The sequence below is a fragment of the Pezoporus wallicus genome, unplaced genomic scaffold, assembly GCF_028554395.1.
Source record: "Pezoporus wallicus isolate ANWC-B61680 ecotype Strahan unplaced genomic scaffold, APGP_CSIRO_Pwel_v1 contig_2871, whole genome shotgun sequence".
Classification (NCBI taxonomy): domain Eukaryota; kingdom Metazoa; phylum Chordata; class Aves; order Psittaciformes; family Psittacidae; genus Pezoporus; species Pezoporus wallicus.
This window is the reverse complement of record NW_026640775.1, coordinates 3,518,510-3,531,938: the sequence shown is the minus strand read 5'-3', so window position 1 is coordinate 3,531,938 and position 13,429 is coordinate 3,518,510. Positions and strand designations below refer to the sequence as shown.

General features: G+C 41.7%; 1 protein-coding gene across 2 annotated transcripts in view; it reads right to left on the bottom strand.

Annotated features, from left to right (window-relative positions):
• APPL2 (adaptor protein, phosphotyrosine interacting with PH domain and leucine zipper 2) overlaps positions 1 to 12,190 on the bottom strand; it is a 35,875-nt gene extending 23,685 nt beyond the window's left edge. For both annotated transcript variants that reach the window (XM_057420555.1, XM_057420556.1), the window contains exons 1-2: positions 12,019 to 12,190; positions 7,120 to 7,218 (exon numbers count right to left, since the gene is read on the bottom strand). In XM_057420555.1, the coding sequence (XP_057276538.1) occupies positions 7,120 to 7,218; positions 12,019 to 12,072 (153 nt within the window). In that variant the 5' untranslated portion in view covers positions 12,073 to 12,190. The remainder of the gene's footprint in view (positions 1 to 7,119; positions 7,219 to 12,018) is intronic.
• Between the last annotated feature and the right edge of the window lie 1,239 nt (positions 12,191 to 13,429).

The following is a 13,429-nucleotide window of genomic DNA, read 5'->3' as shown; positions in this document are numbered from 1 at the left end:
CCCAAGACTTAAAAAAGTTATTTGCATTGGTTCAGACAGATCCATTTAACCTAGGCAAATTATTTTAACAGGTTTTAATCTACTTACAAGCCATTTTCCCATGGAATATGGCAACATTCAATTCTCTTGTCCTAAAGAGACTGAAATTCAGTATACCACAACAAAAGAAAAAATACAGTGCAATCCTGACTGTCTGCTCCACATCTCTTCCACATTACCTTAACACTTCAGAATTCATCAAGCATTTATGCAGCAGAAGAGCTTCTGAGGCGATGATATATCAGGCAGAAACTCGGTAAAATCCTGAACAGAAATCCAAGTAGTCTATATGAAGGCAAAATTAACTAGTACCAGGCCTCACAAATACATTAATTTTCATTAGATGATTTTACCTAACCGGGAAAACACTGTTGCAGCATTACTGTAAAAAAGTGTACCAGAAGGAAGGAAGGAAGGAAGGATTGTATGCAAACAAGTATCAAGCAATCAGTTATGATTACAGATGTGCCGGCTTTTCTTTTTTAACCTAGCCCTAAGAATAAATTTTTATAAAGTTCACTAATACCAGTTCATATAGATAAGGTAATGGAAGTGATGTCTGGAATATAGCATTAATCTACCAGAAATTAAAAACCAGCATATTAAAACACATTGCTTAATTCTTAAGTTCAGTACCTTACCCTGCCTCCACATAAGTCGGCAAGAAAATGTCCAACTGTTATTTTCTGATCTAGTGCCAGAACAAAGGCATGTGATTTTTCTGGGCCAATTTCACCTTTTTCATTATGACCTTTATTCAACAAGCTGTTCATATCATCAGAAGAGAGTATAATTTTTCTATAACTTGTTCCTAATAAAATTTCCATGCTATTAATCATTTATGTGTGAGGCAGTCCATCCCTTTTTAGGGTCTTTCTTTGTATTTTTCCAAAATAAACTGAGGGCTAGTACACTTAAGTCCAAAGAGATTTCTGTAGACAGTCACCTAACAGACTCCAGATTTGAGGGCATGTAAAGGATTAAGTTGAGCCTATAAATTAACATCTAAAGACAGACAACTATTCCAACATGTCCATTTCCAATCCCAATATAATGAAGCTTCCTGCAAAGCTACTTTCCCACTCTGGCTAAAGTTGGCATTTTAAAAACTCTGCTAGTAACCAGGGCACAGAACTGACAAAGTTGTCTTCACATAAATAAGCAAGATACTGGCAAAGGTATTTATTCATGCACTGTACATGCAGAATGGTATGTAGTAAAATTGGGCTTGCATCTGGGAAAGCTAAATGCCCCATAAATGAGAAAACTGCATGTGGCTGAAAGAGGTAGTTGCAGCCTTCTCATCATTTCAGAACTAGGAAACACATTTACCTCCAAAACCAGACACAGCACAGAAAGAACTGGGTCTTGATACAACAGTTTTATGAAGCTTATCTACTTTTATGAAGCTTGTCTACACATGCGTGTCATAGAATTCTTCAGCAACCTAGTAAATATTACAGTCCTACAGGCTTAGGTTTGCATATTAAATGGCTTGGAAACATGAACTCAAGGTTGAGAGAAGCTAAGTCTCACCAGGGTGCTCAGGCTGCCTAGCACTTTATAAGATGAAGCTAACATATGGCTTGCTCTGCTGCTGATTCACAGCATGGCATTCAGTCCTCACAAATGTGAACAGTTCAGCAAGGATCAGCTACGAGCTTCAAGAAATAGAAGATACTAGTCAAAACTCTGCTGTAAAACAGCAAAAGCAGCTATAGTAGGATGGTTGTTTCAGTAGGGAAAGAATCTCTTCAGTTTCCTGGAAAACAATTACTAACAGCAGAGCATCCAAACATTTATGCCCCCTTGTAGTACTCAAATCTCCAGATCCTGCTTAGTGCAACATAAACTCGCTTCCAGGCGTGGTGACAACTTCATCACCAGTATTAAAAACAACTCCCATGGCTTTGTAAATACATTAGTTCTCATGTGATAATGCTCTGCTTACCTCTGTTAGCAGCATATGGTGAATATGCCTCGGGAAGTGCAAAGGTATAGGGTAAAAAATTACAATGAACATTGAACAGTAATATATACAGTATTTCAGAGAAGCCAGTGCTGACAACTGTAACTTACTGCGTTTTTTCCTATACAGTGGAACTGAAAGTTTACAAAAATGCTAACTTAAAATGTATTGTTTCATGAGGTTTTGGGAAAAATATTTTATAATTTGAAAAGATAACACAATTGTTCCCTCAGATGTGAAAAGAAAGCAATTAAAAGAAAAACTATCAGTGTTTACTTGTTAGTTTAGCAAGAACTAATTGAAGAAGTCTGAACACTTGGGGTTAGCTATGCAACATAATAATAAAATCCATGTGTGCCCTAGAGACCTTGACACCTAGCTACAGCCTAGGGTAGTCAATACACAGGAAGATGAAACAAGCAGTACTGCAGAAAAAATAAAGTCATGAGATTTCATGAATATGGGAAGAGAAGTAACACTGGTGTTAATCACCACCTAAAATAGTCCTGGACAGATTCAAGCTGTCCTGATATCCATGTAATATGGTGCAGATTACCCAAGACTATTCCATAATTGTAAAGTGTTTCCTTGGAAGCCTGGACATAAAGAGGCAGTGAGCCCCAGAGGCTGTTGCAGCTTTGCCCCCCTGTGACGCTGGAATCACAAGACAACTGTTCATAGGGATAAATATGCTGAACAGAACTACACTTCACAATTCCCATGCTGTTCTCTCTCTGGATATACTGGTAAAGGCAACATAATTTCTTTTTATTCCTCTTTCGCCATCACTGCTCTAGTACCTAGACAGGTTTGTCAGGAATCATGAGATGAAACCTCTTTCCAATGACAAAATACTGCATCTTATTTTCCTCTAACCTACTTAACTGTTTATCCCTTGTAATAGTCAGTAGAGACACAACAGTCTCTTGAGTTTCCAAATGGCATTTTATTTCAAGTGGAGATCCCAGCTGAGCCAGTTCTATAGTGTGATGGAGAACTGGAGATGATGGCAAAGCTCTGAAAATAGTTCGCTATGGCAGTGGGAAATCAGAAATGTGAACTGGGCACACTTTGCTCATACATCACTGCAAAAGCCTCAGCATGCAATTGAAGTAAATGAAGTTTTCTATCAGCTTCTGCTTGCTGCATTGCCTATTCTCAGGTAATAAGATGTCCAGAACAATGAATTCATCATTCACAGAACTCAGACAGCAGTAATGCCAGATGCATTATCAGGGCTTGCTTGCGAGGAAGGACTACGGGAATAAATTCTGTAAGGCGGATTTCCTCTGTAAGACCACTAAAGTGGTAACTACCTCAGGGAACCATAGCACAGATGAGAGAACTACAGCAGGAAGTACAATATGTACTCACACGGATGTGGTTTATTTGATGAAGACATATAAAAATGCTTCACTGTAATTACACACATAGGCTTGCCAGATCAATCAAACCTTACACCTCGAGCACAGCTCATACATTTGGTCCCTGTGACTTCTCCTTAATTGCAGCATCATACACTGCATCTGCCTTGTAGCACTGCAGTCTCTTTTTCACTACAGAACTCCATGTGCAAAATAGTCACCACCCCAGTACATCTGGTGTGGGCCCCCAAAGAGGCGAGAGCACTGTCCTGGTCCTGCACAGCAACTAGGGGCTTGTCACACATTAAGGGCTTTGCACCCAAAGGCAATCTGCTAGCAGTATATCACACAGCTGCAGCCCAGTGTTACCAGCTCTTCCACATGAACTGGCTCCAGGTGCCTAGGCAGCATATCCACTGCTACACACTGTGATACCATGCTCAAGATCCCACCTTCCACTCCTGGAACAAAAGCAGTTTCAAGTCATTCCAAAGTCACTCCATCTACTTCCTTTTACTAAAGCCCATCCCAATGAACACCCATTCCAACAACTGCCCTACTCTTATAAAAAAAAGTTAGAGGCATGCAAAATGAAGCTCTGCTTAAATACATGCAAGTGTGAAAAGTCAGGTTCCCAGCACCTAGCAGAAACCTATAGCTTAAAAACTGAAGGGGGGGAGGGAGGAATGTTCAAAAATGTTCCTACTTTTCCAAGTGTTTTAAAAAGCTCTGTGGAAATTTCTCTTTCTCACATTGCTTTCAAAGGCACTGATCCAAGTGTTTAGAGCAGCTTAAGCTGTCAACTTGCAAGCTTACTGCTGCTCTGCACAGAAAGCAGTGTTTTGGGACAAATATATGCATGTATCCACATGGATAATTAACAGCATGCAGTTGGTACTAATTGCTATTCCCCTGAGACTTTGCATTGCATCTATTCAGAATCATCAACTATTGTTATCTCATCATGAGCTACAGTGGCTTGAATTACAGGAAAATCTGAGTTTTCATCACAAGGAACACTAAACTTCTAGTAAGCTACCCCAGAAAATCTTTTTTTCATTACTGTGGACTGGTATAACCCACTGGTGTTTTGTCTGACTGCCACAACTGTGATTCCAGTAATTTTTACAGTCATTGCCTCAAAGTAGGTCAGTAACTGTATTTCCTATTTTATGGGTAAGGAAATTAGAGCAGGGGATGACAATGACTTTGCAAAGACAAATTTTAAGTCAGGAAATTAAAAATATTCAGAACCTGCCTTCTCAATACTCTCAACTTTTACACTATTAAGTCTTGCCCTGTCTCAAAATGAAAAAAGTTGGTAGCAAGTACTTCCTAACATACTGCTGTTGAGGCCAGACAACGTATCTCCTACGAACACAAACAATCATCGGCAAAAGTTGTTCTTTCAGGTTGTGATTAGACAGCAAAGAAATATTAGATATAGATTTCTCTTAACTCTCCATTGATGTTCAGTCTGCAATTCACCATTACACTTCTCTTTCTACAGCAAGTGCAATCATATAGCATGTGCCTCTCAAAAATTAATTGTTAATTCAGTTGGAAAGTGTGTCTTCCTTTGAAATATTCATAAATGGCTCCTGGAAACCATAAACTGATATTTGCAAAGCTCTGTAAAATTAGTCAGAAATCAATGTTAGCCTGTTGGCTAACATTCTCTTGGGAATTAACCACTGTATATGGCTGAATTAAATATTTACCTTCATTTTTATTTCAGAAAAAGTCAGAATTTTGTCCCAATTTCAGTGTATTCTTTTAGGTCTATACAAAAATAAAGACTTTTTAAAGCATTACAAAAAGTTTCTGTTTTTTTTTTTTCTGCTTACACAATTAATATGATACACTTAATGCTTTCTTCTTACTGCAATGACATTTTTGTGCCACTACAGGATTCTGAGAACATAAAGCCAAACTGAAGTCACAAGACACAGTGATTCCCAAAGACTTAAATAGCAGAAGCAGCACCATGAAGAACACTAAATGTTGAGTGTCATTGGTAAAGTCCCCAACACTGACCAGTAGATCAGTGGTAGTGCAGGGTGCCCTCTTCCACATCCTTACAAAGCTTGACTTTAAATAACTACTATGCACCTCCCATCTCAAAATGGCATCAAACTGTGATGATGTATTTCAAGGAACACATCCAATATTCACAAGTGACCGAATATTTGGATCAGACTAAAGGAGGAAATGTGCAGGAAGAAAGTGGCCAAGAAGTGCTGGGAATAAGAAGTAAACTCAGTAGGACTGCAAAGTACAGATGGATAAATGCGCTGAGACACTGAGAAAAAAAGAGGACATGTAGTAACTGCAGGGCAACAGAAGCGGAGAAGGCTAAACACCAAGATGAAAAGGAAGAGGCAAACAGAAGCAAACAAAGCATTTTTTCACAAATTACAGGCCAGAGTAACCACTTCCTAAAATGCCATCCTAAAAAGGCATCAACAGAGGAAAGGGGCACGCAGTCCACAAACTGGACACTTCGTAATCAAACCATATTTATCCTCTGATTTCCTTCTTTCATGCATTTCAATCCTACCCGTTCTTTGGTCTCGGATTCCTGCAATCCAACACGCCCACACTCTTGCCACTCTTAAAGCTCAGCGACTCTACCAAAATGCGCATCACTGATTTTCAGTGCTGATTCCATGTCACCTCTCCAGACCCTGGATGCGCACTGTATTGTCTTCTGAGTATGTGTTGTAAGGCTCTGATTGCTCTGCATTTGCACACAACACAGGACATGAAAACTCTGAAGCACTCCAAATCTTTCGGGTGTGGGTAGCGATATCCTGGACAGACGTCTCTTCCAAGTCATGTTACCAATACCCAAAAGCACAATCCCACCAATGGACATACACTTGCAACAGTTTTATAGCTCAACTAATTCTTGATAACCTAAGAATTGGGCACTGAAGTCTTCCAGTAAATTCTTCTTCTTCTCACCTCTCCTTGTCCTTGGATTTACTTGTATAAGAATAAAAATGCTGTTGTTTCTAAGGAACCCAGGTATTTAACTTACATAAATACCTGCAAAAAATAGTCTATGAGATAGTATACATCTCTAAAGACCTAGACAGGGTATTTTGAAATACCTAGTTCTTAGCTTCACTGAAAAATCACTCAGGTTTACAATAATATTTTTCAGAGCATTAGATATAATTTACCTTACAAGTTTTACTTTCAAAGGGATTTAGTCCTCTAGGTCATGTAAATACTTCAGAAAGTGGTTTGGGTTTTTTTTTCCCCTCTGCTCCTGCTCCTGTATTTTTCACACTGACTACTTCAGGTACTCGGCTTCAGTACGACTTAGAGTGTACACATTCTTGGTAACCAACAGACATAGACAGTTCCTTCCAAATGGTGAGTCATAGCATCTAAGTTAAATGCCTGAAGTCAGTACTAATACTTATCTGTGTATTGTGTCTACATTCAGACAAGCAATTTTGTCAAGGCTGGCCTTCCAGTGTATGGGAAGGTAAGGACATATCACAATTTTTCTTTCATTAATTGTTTGGAGACAGACAAAAAAATAAGATTTTTTCCATGCATGACTCTTCTGAATGTCAAGGCAGAAAGGGCTGAGATATCAGACCAAAAACACCTGTGCAACTCATCTTAACCGCAAGAGGTACAGGTACTTGGCAACCTCCATGTAAATAAGAGTATCATACTAGCAATTTATCTTCTCCACATCGAACAAAAGAAATACAAATGACAAATTACCTGAGCACCATAGACTCGTTGCATTGCCTGAAGCAACTGGTTTGTATATTCAGTAAGGGTTCCTGCATCTTCTTCAAATACACTGAGCAAAGACCGAGTCTTCAACAAAACAAAGAAAGCAAATGATTTTAGTCCTGAGTGAAAATATTAAAAAGAATCATAAACAATTGTACATAGATGGTAGCAAAAAAAATACAAATCAAACAGAAATAGTAAGTCTTTAAAACTTTGCATAATTCTGTTCATTCAGAATCTCAAAATATGTAGAAATTATTCCTTCTATTATGGATAAACTGAAGCATAAGGAAGCAAAGTGATAAAACGCTCCAGCCAAATCCTGACTCCCAGTTTGTTTCTCCAGTTAATAGCCATTCCTTCCAACAAAATTAGGAGTGTAAAAAAATCCTGAATATCTACCTGCTGACTATAGAAATACAAACCACGTTAAGGACTCTGGGTCAAACACCACTGCTTGCTCACTTTACTTCTCTAATGTCAGAGTGCATTAAAAGCACCCCTTTCCATGAGATAATTTACACAGTATTATTCACTCTCAACTGTCTTGAGCAACTCTTAAAGGGACACTGCCAAACCTAGCTGATGTAATTGGCCCAAACAACTGCATGTTTCTCTGAACAACAGGTGCAGAAGCATACACCCGTTCAGGGATACCCCGCACTTTCTCCATTCTGCTAGCTCATCCTTGTCAGCAAACAGCAGGGAAAAAGAGCATAATGACTTGTGTATCTTCAAGACATGAATTCCCTTCATTTTTTTTTTTTTGGTGGAATCATCAGGAACAAAGAATTATGTTAGTGACACGGCTCTTGAGATGGGAAACAAATCAGGATAATGACGAGTGCCAGAACTTGCTAGATCATTACAATAATGAAAGAGGGAAGGCTGTCTCTTTAACAAGGTCATGATCCATCCTTAGTCTTAACTTTAGTTAATCCGATCTATTTGATGCTAACTAGTGATGTCTTTCCAGCTGTACAGCTAACTTGTATGACATTAATCAGTTTCATCTGCTTATGTGAGGGGCACACAAAATCCAGTACTTTCATAATCACATTAGTCCTGTCACAGAGCAAGTGCTTTATCTATCCTACTATTACAGGAATCTCTAATGTACCTGCAGCATCCAAGTTCAAATCTGGGAAATTTATTTCCAAGATTTAAGACAGCTTAAAATAGCAGGGGAACTTTAACAGAAGGCATATGTACTTCCCCAAGCCATTTATTCTTCCTGCAAAACTCTGCCCAGACTATATATTTGTCCTGAAAAACTCAAAGCATCCTTCAAAAAATCCTGGCCTATGATTAACTATCATTTTGTCTCTGCCAAGAAGGATCTAAGCTAAGAGATGAGTGTTGCTCAGCAGTTAAAAGTCATGACTTGGGAGTCAGCCATTGGGTTCTGTTCTAGACACTGCACGTGAGTACTTCCATACTTTTGAGTAACTCTAAAGCTCTCAACATTTCAGTCTGCTAACATGTTATGCTGCTACAATACTTCCTACCTTAGAAACACTGGCAGTCAGTGCATTTGGGAGACTAGTCTGAGATCTTAGCATGCAAAGAGATATGTAATATGAAGTACTGTTTTCAAATAAAGAGAATGTAAAGAATGAAGAATGGACAGAAGGCCAAGTCAATGAAATGGATACTAAGAACCCACTTACAAGGGACCTTTGTGCAGAACACATGGACAGTGGCATGATTTTGAGAGTTTTCCACACTAAGCCATTATTTCAGTAATTAAAAACATATTGCTTTTAAAAAATACCTGGGTTTAAATATTTTACCTTCAATGATGAATTAAAACAAGGAAAACTAATGTCAACAAATTATCTTCCATCTTGACAGTGCTCATCTGCCTTGTTTTGCGTTACAACAGTACATAAAATGCATTGGGTATGAAGATGGTTAAAAAAATAAATTTAGGCAAGGCAAAACCGATAAAACTCAACACACTGTTTACCAACATAAACCTCAAGTCAAAGCTAAAAAGTTATAAAGGAATTGTCCAAAGTAGGGTACAAATCACATATTTCTGCATGCTGGTTTCCAAACACAGGAATGACAACTAAATTCTTAAATCTCACTTTTTGCACATTCAGTTCTTCAGATGTCTAAATATGGATTAAGGTAGAAGAACTCTGGGAAATAATTTCTGAAAGTCTTGGCCTCAGTTATTAGTACATTGCTCAAAAATAATAAAAACAATTAATGATTCAAGTAGTTTGGAAGTTATTCTTGGAAATTTTTCCATTTAAGAACACCATTTCAAATTACTGCAAGAAAATACCAGCACATGTATATTTCAGTTGTTGCTGTTTTGAGAAATTCTGGAATAGCAGCTAATGCTGCTGAAATAAACCAGTAGCCAAAATATTAAGCTAACATTTAGGAGGCCTCATTAATAGCATCATTATTCTCAGCTTCTTGCAGCACAGGAAAAAGTTTCTGCTGTCATGGAAGTACTTCTCTTGGTTTTAGCATGACTGCTTACATAAATTTCTCTTCTATTTTGTGGCCAAACACTTCAAAATAAAGGTGCTTCTTATGGCCTTTTTCAAACAGTGTTTGGAGATAAATCAAGGCAAAAGTACTATGTTGTTAGGGAGAGAGAAATCAAATTTCAGAAAGCTGATGAAGAAATAACTTTGGCCTAATTCTCTTCTGACTTGCATGTAATTCACATACTTCACATTGTTTACACAAAGTGAGGTTATATCCTTGTTTTACCATCCGTTTGCAATCCTGTGACTGTACAGAGCAGAGGAGAATCAGGTCACTTCACATAGAAGTAATCCCACAAGCTGCTATGCTGTAATTTCTGTGGGACAGAGACTTCCTTTCTGCTTTCATTTCGTAGCACCCAGGCCACAGAGAGACCCTTTGCATTGTATATGTAAAGCTCTCCCCAATAAAAAAGTAATACAAATATAAAAGACCGAGGAAAATACTACCCCATAAATAAAGAAATAGATTTTAGCAACACTGGGCCAGTATAAAAATTAAACAACACCCCTCCCTTCCAAAGTTGCAGGACTTTAACAAAAAGTAATGAACAAATCAAATCAAAACATCCTTCAAATATTCAGGTTTATACAGAGCCTGATATTTCTAGTAATTACAAAGGAGATGTTAACAATCCTAATTTCAGGTCAGAAGAAAGATGAAGACCTCCAGGTTCAATTCAGTGCATTGTTCAGCTGCTGTCAGCCAGTGTTACATTTTTAATCATTGAAGGAAGTGTTGACTGAAGAGGTGCAGGAGTTCACTTATCCTGTGTGTCAAGTTCTTCAGCTCCAGAATGCAGTGGAGAGGTTATTAACTAAAAAAGTTAATAACCTCTCTTAATAATGTTATCTAGCACATTTTGGTAAGCTGGAACACAGAGCAATTCAGGCTGGCAGGGAACTCTGCAGGTCACCTTGTCCAAACCCCTGCTCAAAGCAGGGCTGTCTGACATTACATCAGGTTACTCACACTTTTTCTTTTTGAAAATCTCCAAGGATGATTCCACATACACAATATCAAACAGAGGATGAAAACTGTTCTTACAACGATGGGACTTCACAGAACCGTAGAAAATCAGGATAAGAAGAGGTGATCAAGATGAGCCCGAACACTCATTAAGTCCTGACAGGTCCATGTCCAATGTTTCCTTCAAAATGACTCATGATGGACCTTTCAGCAATCTGCTGTGCATCTTACCTATTCATTCCTCCTCCTCATCCATCATCAGATGAGTTAGGATTACAACACAGGGCTACTTGGGAGCTACTACCCTGTCCTCCCTTCTTCCTTCCCTGCATCGCCAATTTTGTATTTCTGTCTGCACTATGTCTTCAAGCGCGCCTCTCCCATCTTTCTGTGCAATTTCCACTCTTGCCTTTTCCCCTTCCTTCTCTATTCCACCCCGACTTCCCTCCTTCCACACTCCTTTCCCAGCTCTTGAGGCCTCATACCTCTCTGCCCCCTCAATACATCCTGACACGGCGTGTTCTTCACTGCAGCTACGGGGCATCCACTGTCCTCTTCTGGGGTCTCTGCAGCTGTGTCAGGGGTCTGTTCTGCAGCTGTGTCAGATCATGATTCCAAGCGATGGGGCATGGGACGCTACACGGGGCTAGGTGCAGGTGAGAAAGGTCCTCCCTGCCTGCAGTGAGGAAGGAAAGGCTGGCAACCGCCTCTCCTCGTTTCTCAGACTCCTTCAGGAGGTCATCTTTAATGGGATCCACCTCATCTATCCTCATGGGAAGCCCCTGTATCTGAACTACCTCCTTTGGGAGCGAGGAGGAGTACACACACTGGTGGTGACATTCCTTCAGCCCACGTCTGTCATCAAGGCCAGGTGACTCACAGAACAGAAGCCACCCTTTCCCTCGGGGACTTCGGAGGAAGCCAGGGCTGCGAGCCATGCCCACCTATCTTTCCGCAGCACACCTCACCTCTTCAAGGCAACTCTTACAGCTACCCAAGACACTGGCACATGAGGAAAAAGCCAAAGGAGGAGTTTCTCTAAGAGAGGCGAGGACAAAGGGTGCTGTGCCCCGACCTCCTCACACCATGCCCCTGCGCTGGGGTACAGCTGTCCTCCCCGGAGGCCCCCAGCAGCAGACACAGCTTGTATTTCCCTTGGAGATGCTCAGTAGGAGAGAAAAGCCCTCCCCCGACGCCACACGGGTGCTGCTTACCTGCTCCACAGCATCCCGACAGGCGAAATCACCCTGACCCACTTCGCCGCCGGCCCGGAGCCCGCCCTCCTGCACCGCCTGTCGACACCCCGCTCCCCGACCCTCCCGGGGTGTCACCCCTCCGATGCCCCGGCCGGACCCAGCGGGCTGTGCCCCCCGCCCGGCCTCGCCCCTGGCAGCGGGCCGCTACCTGCGGGCTGTCCTGCAAAGCCTCCTCCAGGAGGAGTTTGTCGACGGCGGGCATGTTGTCGCTGACGGCGCAGCCGGCGCTGGGAGCTGGGTGCGCGGCGGACGCCCTCTGGCACGCCCCGGCGGCGGGGCTCGGCGGCGTCCCTCCTCCACGGGCAACGGGGCACGGCGGCAGGGTGGCTCCGCTGGCGGGGTGGGGGCAGCTCACTCCTCCCAGTTCCCGTCGGCCGGAGGAAGCGAGTCACGGGGAAGGCCGGCAGCGGGAGGGAGCGTGGCGGGCGGGGGGAGGCTTCCTGCCGCCATTAGCGCCTCGGGCCTGGCCGGTGTCGCGGCGGCCTCACCGTGGGGACGGAGGTCCCTTGTGGAGGCTGCACCAGCCCCTCTTTCTCAAGGACTGGAATGACCTGCAGCAGCCGTGCGCTTGCCTCCGTCCACGGGACAGTAGACTGATGGGAAGCGGGGTGCAGCTGGAGCTGTGGGATCCCCCCTCAGCTGAGGGAGACCTCCCTGGGTGTGGGATGTGGTGGAAACGAGGGGAAGATCACAGCTTTCAGCCTAGGCTTGTGAGCAGTCCTCATTTGTGGCATCTGCATTCGTTCTTTACTGACAGTTCCACAATGGGAACTGCGGGGCCGTAGAATGCCCCAGGCAGGTCAATCCCCACTCAGCCATATCCCTACGCTTGGGGGGCTAGGAGGGACGCATTTTGGGTTACTGGTGCTTCATGTACAAAGCCATGTTTTTATTACCGTCTCGCTGGTGTCTTAATTGTGTCAGATAAGTTCAGCATTTGGACATTAATTCAGAGGCTTAGTTGAAGAAGGGTAATGTTTTCAAAGTAAGTAGAGTCTTGCTTGAGGCAGGAGTACTTCATTATGTTCACCTCTTTGAAGGGTGGCTGCTGCTTTTGGATGCCTGTTTCTGTAAAAGTCCAGATTTACTGATCTTCAGATCAGTCGCTCTGTGCTTGTTGGCTGTAGCTTTTGTTGTTCCAGTATGGCTTGAGACTAAAATGGAGATACTCAAAACTAGAATCCCATTTAAGAAAGAAAAACAACATTTCTGGAAAGTTTAGGAAGAATCCTGATAACAGAATAGGCAGAGAAAAATACGAGGTATAAAATGGTAAGGTGTTCCTGCCTTCAAAGCGATTTCAGTCTTCAGATACCTCAAGTTGCTGCCCTCTTTTAAAAGAAGAAAAAGAGTTTACAGCTTGGGTTGTAAAAGAACCCCAAACATTAACATGGGTCTGCTTTGCCATTATGGTCGGTGCCTGCTTTGTGCATCTAAATTCCGGTGGATATTTCCACTTCTGATATTCGTCAGCATTAGTGAACATTCTGTATGGCAAGAAAGGTGATTTGCTAATACAGCTTTTACTTTTTTCTCTTTGGGAGGCCTTAGGAAAGTTT